This window comes from Danaus plexippus, chromosome Z, assembly GCF_018135715.1.
Source record: "Danaus plexippus chromosome Z, MEX_DaPlex, whole genome shotgun sequence".
Lineage (NCBI taxonomy): Eukaryota > Metazoa > Arthropoda > Insecta > Lepidoptera > Nymphalidae > Danaus > Danaus plexippus.
Genome location: NC_083559.1, coordinates 10,538,209 through 10,550,845, shown reverse-complemented (window position 1 = coordinate 10,550,845; position 12,637 = coordinate 10,538,209). Strand labels below are relative to the sequence as shown.

General features: G+C 30.5%; 2 protein-coding genes across 7 annotated transcripts; one reads left to right on the top strand and one right to left on the bottom strand.

Moving 5' to 3' along the window:
* Positions 1–321: 321 nt before the first annotated feature.
* On the top strand, positions 322–4,698 carry LOC116778091 (poxin-like). 5 transcript variants are annotated; one of them, XM_061526265.1, is made up of 5 exons: positions 322–431; positions 2,680–2,829; positions 3,100–3,213; positions 3,408–3,599; positions 4,269–4,698. In XM_061526265.1, exons 2-5 carry the CDS (start codon positions 2,686–2,688, stop codon positions 4,542–4,544), a joined length of 726 nt encoding a protein of 241 aa, XP_061382249.1. In that variant the 5' UTR covers positions 322–431; positions 2,680–2,685; the 3' UTR covers positions 4,545–4,698. The 5 variants fall into 5 exon arrangements, with proteins under 5 accessions (XP_061382249.1, XP_032527853.1, XP_032527852.1 ...); XM_032671962.2 differs by lacking the exon at positions 322–431 and adding an exon at positions 464–542; XM_032671961.2 differs by lacking the exon at positions 322–431 and adding an exon at positions 1,243–1,335.
* Positions 4,692–11,792, bottom strand: LOC116777832 (peroxisome assembly protein 12). Of its 2 annotated transcripts, none has more exons than XM_032671578.2 (7): positions 11,576–11,792; positions 11,335–11,443; positions 10,857–11,059; positions 10,430–10,659; positions 9,843–9,993; positions 7,922–8,001; positions 4,692–7,103 (listed from the first exon to the last, which is right to left on the bottom strand). In XM_032671578.2, exons 1-7 carry the CDS (start codon positions 11,693–11,695, stop codon positions 6,989–6,991), a joined length of 1,008 nt encoding a protein of 335 aa, XP_032527469.2. In that variant the 5' UTR covers positions 11,696–11,792; the 3' UTR covers positions 4,692–6,988. The 2 variants fall into 2 exon arrangements, with proteins under 2 accessions (XP_032527469.2, XP_061382247.1); XM_061526263.1 differs by having other exon boundaries at positions 9,843–9,990.
* Between the last annotated feature and the right edge of the window lie 845 nt (positions 11,793–12,637).

Below are 12,637 nucleotides of genomic sequence, written 5' to 3'. Positions count from 1 at the left end.
GCAATATAATTAATTTATTGGAAATAAGTCTAATAATCAGGGGTTAACGCATTCACTAAACCCTGCTGCGGAAGTCCATGGGCGCCTGTAACTATTTACATCAGATAGGCCGTCTGTTCGTTTGCCCCCTTTAGCGTCAATATATATATATATATATATCAAATTTTTATAAAAATAAGATTTCTTTAATTTTTCCAGAAGAAAAATAATTTTATAATATATACACTATGTATGACTTCTTTTACTTCACGTTGAATATTTGTTGTCTATGGTTGGGAAGTTCCCGTTTTGTTAAACAAATCGTGTTTTTTTGCGATATATGCTGTAATTACCAAATAATAAGGTAAAAGTTATTTCGCATGTCTTTTAGTACCAAAAGGAGAATTGAATCATAGTTAATTGATGTAGATAAGGTCATTAAGTGTTGAATTGTAAGTGAAAAGGTATTCTATCTAATTTTAAGTATCGTATTACGCACACATTGTGTCTACGTTTATTTGTAAATATTGAAAGATTGGAGATCCTTCAAGTAAAAATATCAAGTATGCCTAAAATACTATTATTAACGTTATATTCTCTATAACAACGCCCTCATTGGTTTCTATAAAGCTAGGACAAGGTTACTTACATTTCTTGTTTGTACATATAATATTTAGAATATTTATTATAAGTCTTAAAGTCTTTCTTGAGACTATTGTTAGCCTGCCATAACTAGTAAGCTAAAGTAATAGTATACTGTGATATATTCTTTGACCAAGCTGTGTTAAAAAATTATGAGCAAGTTTATATGACTGTTACAGTGTATTACAATCAATTGACCTCCTGCATACCAGAGATACTTTTGTCAAGATTATTTGTGCAATTTTAGTATATATCGTATTAATTAAGAAATCGCACTATAATAAGTGTTAGCTATATATATTTATATTTCTAACATCCAAAAAGGACATATGTTTTAGGGTATTTTTCTTTAAAATTTTACCAAAATATCGTTTAAAAAGGTAGCTATGTAGATATTAATTAAGTTTTTTTTAATGCAATGCTTTTTTTTACTTTTTCTCTTATTGATTCTGAAATGAAACTGTTTCGTAAACTTTCGGCTTTAAAAATAGGATTTATTAATATCACAACAACCTACGTATTACTCTAACTTTAAAGGGAGTAATAGTTATTACATTAAAATTAGTTTAAATACATTTTTAACCAGAGAAAGTTTATAGAATGTATGCATTGATAAAATTAACAGATAAGCGTTATCAAAGACAAAAGACGTACGAAATCTTCAAGCTTATATGCTAGCAATATTCCGTCAGGTGTGGAGTAATCTATACGTTGGTAATTATTTTCATATAGATAAAGTGTAAATATTTTAATGATTTAAAATTGGATTTTTTATAAAGTAGTTACTTATTCTTGTTACAAGATTTGCTACGGTATGTATGATTCGTTTTCCATGAAAATAAATAAAATTTTGGTGTCGTTTTATAATATCAAATAAACTGTTTTGTCTAAAATGTGTGATACAAATACCAAAATAATTATTTTTCTTATTTTTGTCTGCCTGTGACTTTGTTCCGGTAATCTTTGCAACGGCTCGACTTTTTAGACGAAACTTTAAGTGGCAGATAGATGGTGCAATAGAAACTTTTAAAATATTACCCTCATTTAAATAATAACTTCCACGTCGACGAGGGCGCTGGTATAATGTTGTGGATGATTTCTTATATATATATATAATAAAGTTTAGAGGTTATATCTAGGAGTACTATTCTTAAGTAGTATATATATTTAATTTTAAGGGCGTTTTATTGGTATTATTTGTTAGTTTACTCAAAAGCAACACCGTAGTTAATATAAATGATTTATAAGTTAAGGGCACATATTATTCAAATCAGTACTAATTCATTATTCTTAACTCTCTTTCGTAAATTTTATCTCACTATCGCTCAAAACGTCAATTATATTCTGATTTTGATGTAGATATGCACGCTGAAATAATTTGTTATCTAATTTAAAATGTCGTCAGTTTCTTGTTCAGTGAGGGCATAAAAAGTTAATAGAAAAGGTTTTTACTAACTAAAAGTTATGTACTTCATAATAATTGTAAAATCTGTACAGCTATTTATGTAAGTTATACTTTAATACATAAATAATTTTATCTCAAAAATTATCAATTTTTCTTTTTACCTTATCATGAATAATTGTGAGTACATATTGATTTTTTCTTAAAAACATTAAATGGAAACGGAAGGATTGTGACAAGACCTAAGACCAATGACAAGAATTGCAACCTTTTTGTCTATTTATTGAAATAAGAATTTTGTGATATGCATTTTGTCTGGAATGTTTATAACAATTTGTGTCTACTTTAATAAGTCGTAATCTGGTTATCACATTAATTTCAAGTAACTAACCGAATGCTGAATTTTGAGATCGTAGTATTTGTTTTAAGTCCAGCTAAAGGTGCATTATACGAAACGTAGACACTTATAATAACTGAATAAATTGCAGCTGTCTTCTGTTTTACGAGTATTACATTTTATGGTTCATATCATTTTATAGTACCATTAGAACAAATTTAAAATGCACAACATCTTCTTCGACGCTTCTAGTCTGGTATAATTCTTTTAAACAGATCGAAAGAAGTAATAACTATAGTAACAAATATATTGTAAACAGCACACCATGATGAAAAGCACAGCATTGAATGAAAAGTACTACGGACTAGTGGAGAACGTAACTATTCCAGCGAGTCTACACGAATACAATGGTAAACCATATTCAAAGGTGGGAAATGCAATGCCTATACACTGTGCTACGCAGGAGGAAGTAAGTCATAATACATTTTCGTGCAAAAAGACTTCTACTGATAATGAATTCATTATTGTTATTAATGAGCTCGTTGTTATCATCTTTAAGTATTTATAATATTCTTTAAAAATATATTTTGGAACAGATAACGAGAATGCTTGATTAGCAAAACATCTCCTATGGAAGGAATTAATTGACTCTTTATTTTTATATAGTTAAATTGATTTTTGTTGTGCAAGTTATACGTTAAGTAATGGTTACTAATCAGAGTTTGGTGGGTGTGTTTAGAAAGAGTTGTTATCCAGGACGACGCACCATTACTGCGACCTGTTCACAGACAAGCTGTTCGCGCCACTGGAAGAACTTGTATTTGTCAGACTTGACGAGAACAAGGCCGAAAAGGTATTTATAGGACATTTTATTCTAAATTCTAATAATTCTTGGCTAAATTTTGCAACGAAATAAGAGACCAATAGGATACTTCCATATTTTAAATAACCACACATGAAAAAGAAATAGTAAAATTTGTTAAGTTAAGGAAGGAATAATTCTTTATACTACATGTACATATACAATACATTAGTTTTGTCTACCAGGTGTTTCTGAACCGTCATAAGCGTTTGTTTCTGACATCAAGTGACGGCGTGGTGGCCAGCTGGCGGTGTGCCCCGACCTTGGAGTCTCTGAACAAGTTTATGGCTGGCACTCCGTTGGTGGGACGTGACGGTCGGGTAGTGTCACTGTTGACGGCAAAACATGGGAACCACTATGCTGTCTCTCACTTAGAGGTGACTTAGTCCTTGTATTGTTATGGTAGTTTATCGGAACTATTTATTTATTTTAAAAATTGAAAGAGGAACTCGGCTACTGAGTTATAGAATAATATTTTTATAAATCTACTCCTTCTTCTTAGTTACTATTCTTTCAAATAATTCATACCAAGAGACTGACGAAGCATTTGTGTTGTCCTAACTCCAAATATATTAAGATCTTTAAAATTTAAATCTATGCCGAATAATCTTTAATAGTGTATTATAAACAGAGTTCTTCATCTGTTGTTTTATTAGAGTCAGATATAACCAAAGCGGTAACGATGAAAACTAGTTGGATAATTCTGTATGTATGAAAGACATTGTGTTATGTTACTTGAAGTAAGGAAATTGATGTTTCTTGGACGCTAAACCTTGTCGGAGTTGTTCTGTGGCATTCGATCGATTTTATTTGAATTCCAGGTTTAAGTATATTGAATTTAATTGGTACTGCAGCGTGAGGTAAAAATTCCGTCGGCAGTGCCACAGTACGCGGTTACCATATTAGTACATCATAGTACACTGGTACAAATAATATGCCGATCAGTAAATAGTTGTAATATATATATATATATATATATATATATATATATATATATTCAAGATCTCGTATATGTATATCAAAATAAAGTGATTCATAAAATGCAGGGCGATGGCGGCTACTTTGAAACATCCAAGCCGTGGGAGATAAAGGACATGGAAGATGGCCGACTTTATTACGGGAACAAGTCCTTTAACAGTCGCGATGAGCTGAGAGCTTACATTCAGAACCTGCCTCCTCTAGAAGTGGACTCGTCCGCTCCGCCGCAACCTATACTATTGAGAGGAAAAAATCCCAGGATCATTTTAGTTGCGGAGAACGGAAGACAAATATCACATCAATATATCTCCTCCAACTTGATCACCGACGTTGAATATTTGTAGGCTAGGGGATAAAAAGTTATGCCTTATGAAATAATGAGTATTTTGTTTTATATCACCAATAATAATCATTATTACATAGAACTGTGTATATCACGTTTATAATTGTTAATTGATATCTAATGACATATAATTATAATAAAAAAAATCTCCGTTTTATTATTGTTATTTATTAAAGTTCCATTATAAATTACATCGACATCAGAATTAACCACAATATTATAAAATATTTTCTATCCTTCACCTTATAACTTATATAACACATATATTTAGCACCTTTGGTTTATTTCAGCAATATATTATTAAAGTAACAAATACCTAATTCCCTCAGAACAATAAATAAATAAATGGAGATATTTAAAACATTCACATAAGTTTTATTATTAAATCAAAAAAGGTTGTCATTGGTTTAATATTTTTATATATTGGGAACCAACGTGGAGACTTTGACAGATGACAATCAAATTTAAAAATAGAACTAATTTAAGAACATTTTTTTAAATTAAGATAAAAACAATCTCCAACCTGATTAAACTAAATTGGATCCCTAGTCATATTTATACGTATTTCGTATTCTTGTACAAATACTAAATTTATTTGATACAATAATTAATAATAATTGGTACTTTTTATATACATACATAAATGCATTGCTTTACCATTTGTTACTTGTTACATCACAAATTTAAAAGGTTATCTAGGCTATATAACTAAAGATAAGGCCATAGCTTATAATTTTACCTAATAACATACAAGTGATGCCATCGTATTATGGACGGCATCTGAAGAGGCAAGAAGGTAGTATTCACAATAACGGTTTGAATAAACAAACCTTATGGTCCCGAGATATTATTTTAAAAATGCTTTTAAATCACAAATTATAGAATAGAGCGCTTGGAGCAGGCATATAATATCAGTCTGTTTTTAGAAGTGTCACTTAATACAATTACAGTAATTTTTAGTTAGTTGTAGCCCACCACACTGTTAATTCCTGGTCACTAAAAATCTGAACGATGATTTACCGTTTCTAAAAATCGGTTTCCTCATTTCTGAGATCAACATGAAATCGGGCACCTTTTTTGGATTCACTATAACACGCTCAGGGATAGCAAAAAAAAAAATCAAAGTATACACAAAGATATTTAACGTAAACAAGTTTTATATATTTGAAACTTTCACTTAAAAGAGTAATAAGCACATAAAAAGACCGTTTACACGCTCAGAACTTACTGCTGTTTTAAACGCTAATTACAATAATATGGGCCACGCATATGTCACCTAGCACCAAACTGATTTATCCGGTCTTATCTAATCAGGCTAAGAACAAGGTCAACCATTAAGATGGGCTTTATGGTGTACAATTAACTAGACTTATACTAATCCTTTAAAAATTCCAGATACATTTGGATTAGTCTTTACTCTTTATGTAATAAAAACGGTGATACTAGCAAGTAAGATGCAAACAAACTTGTTTAGTCGTCAACTCTTGTAATTCTAAGGACAATAACAAAACCACCACGTGACCATCGGAATAATTCTTTGTATTGGGAATTAAAATTGTCCTTAAGAATTCCAAAAAAACTAAACGATTTAGATAGAGTAAAGTAGATGATAGTCAAGTAAAAATAAAAGAGATATAAGCCATTTGGTAAGGAATGAAGCATCGGTTGGACGAGGGACCACTTTCAGGAGTTTGGGCGAGAAAAACTACGAACTTGACAGTCTATAATAGAGATTGTAGGCCGTCTTTGGGTTTTTTAAAGCTAGCGAAGGCTGGGCAGCATATATGTAATAGAACGGAATTAGTTTTTAAACTTATTGATTATTTTGTAGAAGCTACTAGAACTTCCATTTTCAGATACAGAAACTCATTTATATGGATGTAAAGAGAAAAATTGATACCAAATTGAGAAATTTTTTTTGCAGTTGTTGAAACCCATACGGTTTTTTATTGGCATGACTATTCTTATCATCCTAAGACCAGTGGGGTATTCCATCTTTTAAGCATGATAAAAATGAAAGTGGTATACATTATGTGTTGGTATGACGTTAAATTTTATTCTTTTGTTCCTGGAAGTACAATCCAGCTAAATAACAGGAAACATCAGGAATTGCTTTAAAACATAATGACAAGAGCCAGCTCTTTTTAATATGAAAGCTAAGGTATTTAACACCAAGGCGTGATGAGAACTGGCAAAAACTTTTTGGACAAAAAATCTTTTTAAAATTAAAAATTCTAAATCAGGTTTGTGGCGAAAAGCGATATTTTGGGCGTATTTTATGATTAAAATAGTAACGATTACATTTTCATGACACAATAACTGTTCTAAAAGAATCACGACTCACATGGATTGCTTCGTTGTTTTTGTCTCTACATCACCTAGCACATGTCATAATAAAATCGCTATGTTAATTATTATTGTTAATTGAAAGGTTTTATTTTGATGTCACAGGTCCAGGTACAGCCTGACCAATGAGCGCTCGCTGGCCGGAAGCCTCGTTACGGGACACGAGCCCGAGCGACGTAAATGACGGGAGATACACGTGTAGCAGAACACGTAACTGGAGCAAAGAAATGTATATTATGTCAACACTAATAATTACTTTAATTAAAAATTTAACAGAATATATGTATTGGACAATTCATCGCGAGCAGGAATCGAACCTGAAACCTCTGGAATATTACGAACATTCCACTCGCTTAACCAGTTACGCTAACTTTTTATTACTCGTGTCTGGGAATTATGCATTCCATATAAGTTTACAATCTGTTAGGAGTATACATTGCAAAGAAAATTAAAAAAAAACTATTAATAAATAATAAAAACCTAGTAACCAAAATTAAATTAATGTACTTGTCTTTTTGATAGAATAGTACCTACCTCGTAGAAGTCTTAGAATAAAATTTAGATGTAAATGTAAAAAGCAGAGAAAATATGATGAACTAGTGATAGTTATGATGTTAAACCTGTCATTATTTTATAATAATAATAGGCGTTTTTAATAGTGCGTATATTGAATACCAATGAAAGCAATATAACCGAATTATAATAGGATTTTTTATTTCTTATTTTATTAAGACCTGAAACCAAAACTGTACATATACGGCGACAACTGTCAGTAAAATTTCGCCTATTATCTGTGTAAGTAACGAATCTATATATTTTGATTTTTACCCTACAACATAATATGTTGGTATATATTTTATTTGTATTTTGAAGATGGTATACAAACTTTTAAACAGAATGTATCAAGTAGTTATTAATAAAATTAACATATTACTAAGTTAGGGGACATTATATTCAAATACAGATTATGTTAGCTTGGCTTAATATAGAACATTGTATAGAAAGATTATTTTCTAACATGTAAATACTGACCCTGACACTGGCAACACGGTGGGCACCCTCCACGATTGAAGACATATAGGGCATGCGTTCAACCATCGGTACTCGTCTCTCTGAAAAAAAAACGGATATCACTATAATACATACATAATTAAAATTTACATAAAATATGATAATGCTGGCAAACATCCACGTGCTTTTTACACTACTTTAACGTCACAATGCAATGTAATAAAAGTTATCACTAAATAAATATTTATGTACATTATGTAATTGAATAAAAATAACTTTTTTATGACAAAATGTGAATTCAAAGCCTCGTATCTCCGATTTGATTTATAATTATATTTAATATGTTCCCAAATTTTATACGCGGTTTCTTATATAGTATAGTTTAATTTAATTTTATTATATCCTTATTTTGTTTTTAATCATATTTACATAATAAAAACGAGAAATCATTTAGCAGGACTTTTAGCTTGAAAACACGATGCTACGGCGGTTTTATTTTTCATAGTTGAAAGCATTTATATAGAAGTTCAAAGAGATTTAGCCTTTATATCAAAACGGGAGACTTGAATTTAAAAGTAAATTGTTTGAACATTTTATGATTCTATTCAAATTCGAAAAAAGAACGTGTAACAGAAAAATTGTAATAAGAATTTTTTTTAAAAATCATTAAAATTTTGTAAAAACGACATTCTAAAGTATTTTGCACCTATAGATATGAAAAGTTTTCTAATGTAGATCTTGTGATTTCAAAACTAATAGGCGATGAATTAAATATTCTCCTCAAAAAGAAAATAATTTCTTCTGCCTACGACCCATGTGCGGATAATTTTTGCTCTTAGAGGTCTCTTCAAAACCTAACCTTATAATCCATACTGTGACCCCTAAGATATCAAAGAATGGGTTTATTTTCAGTCTGAATGTCAATGTCATAAAATATCAATCAGTTGTTATTATTAGCAGACAATTCCACGAAAAAGAAGTTTGGAAAATCGCATGTGTATCATATAATGACCAGGTATACCTTTTTAGGAAAATGTTAAAAACGTTCGTCAAAATCTGGATAAACGTCTCTCTAGAGATTCACAAATCAATGAAATTAAATGTCATGTCTATACACTCTGTTAGCATTTGCAGAATTTTCAGCATCTATAGAAAAGTATGTTTTGCACAGTGTACTTTTGTACTAGGATGTATATGTGTTTTTGCGTCCAAGAGCTACGTAATAACCTGGACCGCCTTTAAAATTTTTCGTGTGATTTATCTTCAGGTTGCAAATTTTGATCACATATCTTATTTTCGGCGTCTATCCTAGTCAATCCCTATTTGTCATCGCCAGAATGTGAATTAACCAAGCTGTTTGATGTCCTCACAAACTTACAGCCTTTTTATTCAGTACAATGACACCTTCATTATTTTTCTAGGGACTATCGTAAGCGTGTTGGGTGAAATCTCAGTGTCAGTGTGAAAGTAATATTATTCATATGATATATAAATACATATTTAATTCAGCCTTTAAATTTCTTTTTTAGATTAACAGTTTTTTGTCCGACCTCTTTTAAAGAGATGTTCGTTTTGTATATGTTGTCAATAAATAAATATATATAAACTATTACAAACATACAATTCAACTGAATTTTGTCAGTTTACTGATTTGGTCATGAAATTAATTTCCAAAGAACTTTGAAACACTTATTATATGTATTCAAAAATATTTTTGTAGTTTGAATGAAAGATCTTCACCTGGATTTATCTTATATGTCAAAATCAGCTGATGTAACTAAAGGATGGCCTTATTAAGACAATATTCAAATATCTATATACATAGTTTTTGATTAATTAGTGAACAAACAAATAGACATAATAACATAAACTCTCTTTGAAAATGTCTAATAATTGGGGTATTTTGATTGTGTGTATGTGTGTGTGTATGGGTGTGGCTTACCCGTGCTTGAGGTGGTGGTGGTGGAGGTAGCGCGGAACATGCTGCGGGGGCACGAGACTCCCACCACCTAAGCAGTTGTACCACGAACGCACCACGTTCCATAAGAAGTCGACATGCTGAGACACACATTCGAAAGGATAACACCGCACTGCTGTGGAAGGAAGACATATTGATACAGACACCAATTTGTAAACAAAAATCCACTTGCCCTTGCCTCTGCATACATTTTAAGAGCAATAGCAATTTCTATATAGTGAATAAGTACAAAAACATTTATTCAAGGTTAATAAGTAATAACAAAATATTATTAATTCTATGTTCTAATTATTGTTCTAATTTACTAAGATAATTAATGCATTAGGAATTAAAAAAAAATTATTATAGCATATTAAAATAAGAACAACTTTTTAAATTTATTAGTCATCATTCTTTTATATTTTATATATTGTATATAATACCAAATTATCATATCAATCACAAAAATGAGATTTCTAATAACCAAATAATATCTGCGATTAGTATAAAATCAAACTATAGCAAAAGCAATTAAACAATTCTTAACTAAAATTCAACAGCATTACACTCACCTAAATTGTCCCATCAATAAATTTCTGAACAAATCCCCCCAAGAATTATCATCTGGTTCCTCTGGGGGTGCATCTTTTAATGTTAACCCCAAAAGTTGCAGTGACAATGTAGGAGACGGGCTCTTGCCAGTCAAGTATTGGGCCAATACCACCAATTTGCTGACCTCACTCACAAAATTTGATATTGTGTATAGTCTGATGGCTGCTTTACAGGCTTGATCTCCTTTACTCTATAAATGAGTATTTTTTTTTTACTATTAATAAATAAACTATAATTAAAATTATTTTCATTGAAATTATGGAATTTGCTGAATACACTATTTTTGTAACTGTCAGATGAAAATATCAATATGAAAATAATAAAGCATGCATGTGTATATTTATATACTTCAATGGAACAAAATTTTCAAATAATAAACACAATTACCTTACCAAGGCGTCCTTCGTCCAGTTCTTCTCTCCATCCCTCCAATATTTTATCAATCTTATCCTGCATATAAGGCAGTCCCACTAGGAATAGTAATGAGGCTTGCTCAAGCTTATGCGGTAAACGGGGGCCTGAATTGAACTCATGATTTGGACTTATTGGTGACCTCACCAAGCCATAGAAGCTCTCAGAAAAAGAAGCAGCTGTAATAAACATGTTGAAACTTTATAAATAACATACCCAGTATTGCATTTAAAGATTAAAACATTGTTGAAATTGGTAATGTACTTAGTTGCTCATCTGGTTTTTTTTTAAGTACACATTGAAGAAAAATAAAACCAGAATAAATTAAAAGGTTTATATGTATATTAGAACTTTTATTTTTCTTTATATTTTGGTCTAGAATATTAATTAAATATAAACATATATATTTGAAAACAAGTTGGTATTGTGCATGTTATAAGTAGTGATACTGTACCATAATGTTTGAGATAATGGTATTGAACTATGCAGTCCAACAGTAGGTACAACTCATCATACCATCGCTCACTCCAACTAAGCTTATCAGGATATACTGCTGCTAAATACTGCAATTTGATCATATATACTTTTAATTTACATTTAAAACACACAGCCATAATGTTTATTAAAATTTGAATTCCTATAAACAAAGGGATGTTAACATATTTTTGAAATTTAGAGCAATTGGGAAATCTTACTTCAACAAGTTTTCGTAGCGCGGGCTTTACTGTAGATCCGAGGGCTTCCTGCGCAGTCACCTGAAAGACCGACGGCGTCCCCTGTAACGTGCGGGTCAAATGAGCAGCGTAAACTGCCATAGTTACACTGTATTTTTATTTGATTTGTTATATACGTCTTTAATTTTCAATAACTTATTTTCCTTAAAAAGAACACTACTTCTTATATCATCTGATAATGACAATTGTCAATGTAAAAATGAAGTTGACAGTTGACTTTTCTATGACATTCCAAATGGATGAATGTTTATTAACCGTAAAATTCATTTACTTCAAAATTATATATTTTCTAGACTGATGTTTAAATTCGATCGTCAACGTCATCAATGAGAAATCTATTTAGAGAGTGAAAAAATATATAACTTACCGGTTTTCATAGAATTAGGGAGTGACGAAATGAGTCTTATCGATTTCATTAAATTATATTAAAAATGAACATGTATCGTAATAAATTATTAAAAGATATCGTTTTTCTTTTCGTAAATAAATTTATGTTCCAACAAAATATTTTAGGCCTACTAAAATTATAAAAGCTTAAATTTGTTGGGATGTTCCTGCTCTAGCACTTAAACGCATTATATAACGGATTTGGATAAAATTCTTCAGTAAAGTGGCTTCGCATTCGAATAATACAAGCTATTATTAAACCCATTTCAGAATAATTCAAGGCATAGTAGTTGTATTGTGTATGAAATCACTTAACGCAAACTATCTGCCGGTTAGTTACCATAACAATTTTTTTTTATGAACGGATCTTGATTGTTTTTGGAAAATAGTGGTTTCTCGGAATCTCAAAGTATGACTTAACGAGGAACAGGAGAATCAAAAAAATAGTTCATATTTGTTTTTTGTCCTCCAAAAATGTTCCATACATTTTCTTAGTATTTTGTCTTCCAATAGAAAACTGCCTTCGCGACCTCCTTTTTTATTTCAATTTGTACCACAAATCTATACAATAACTTATATTAATTATATCAAACTGAAAAGATTAAGATTTTTATGTAAAAGTGTCAATAAAATCAA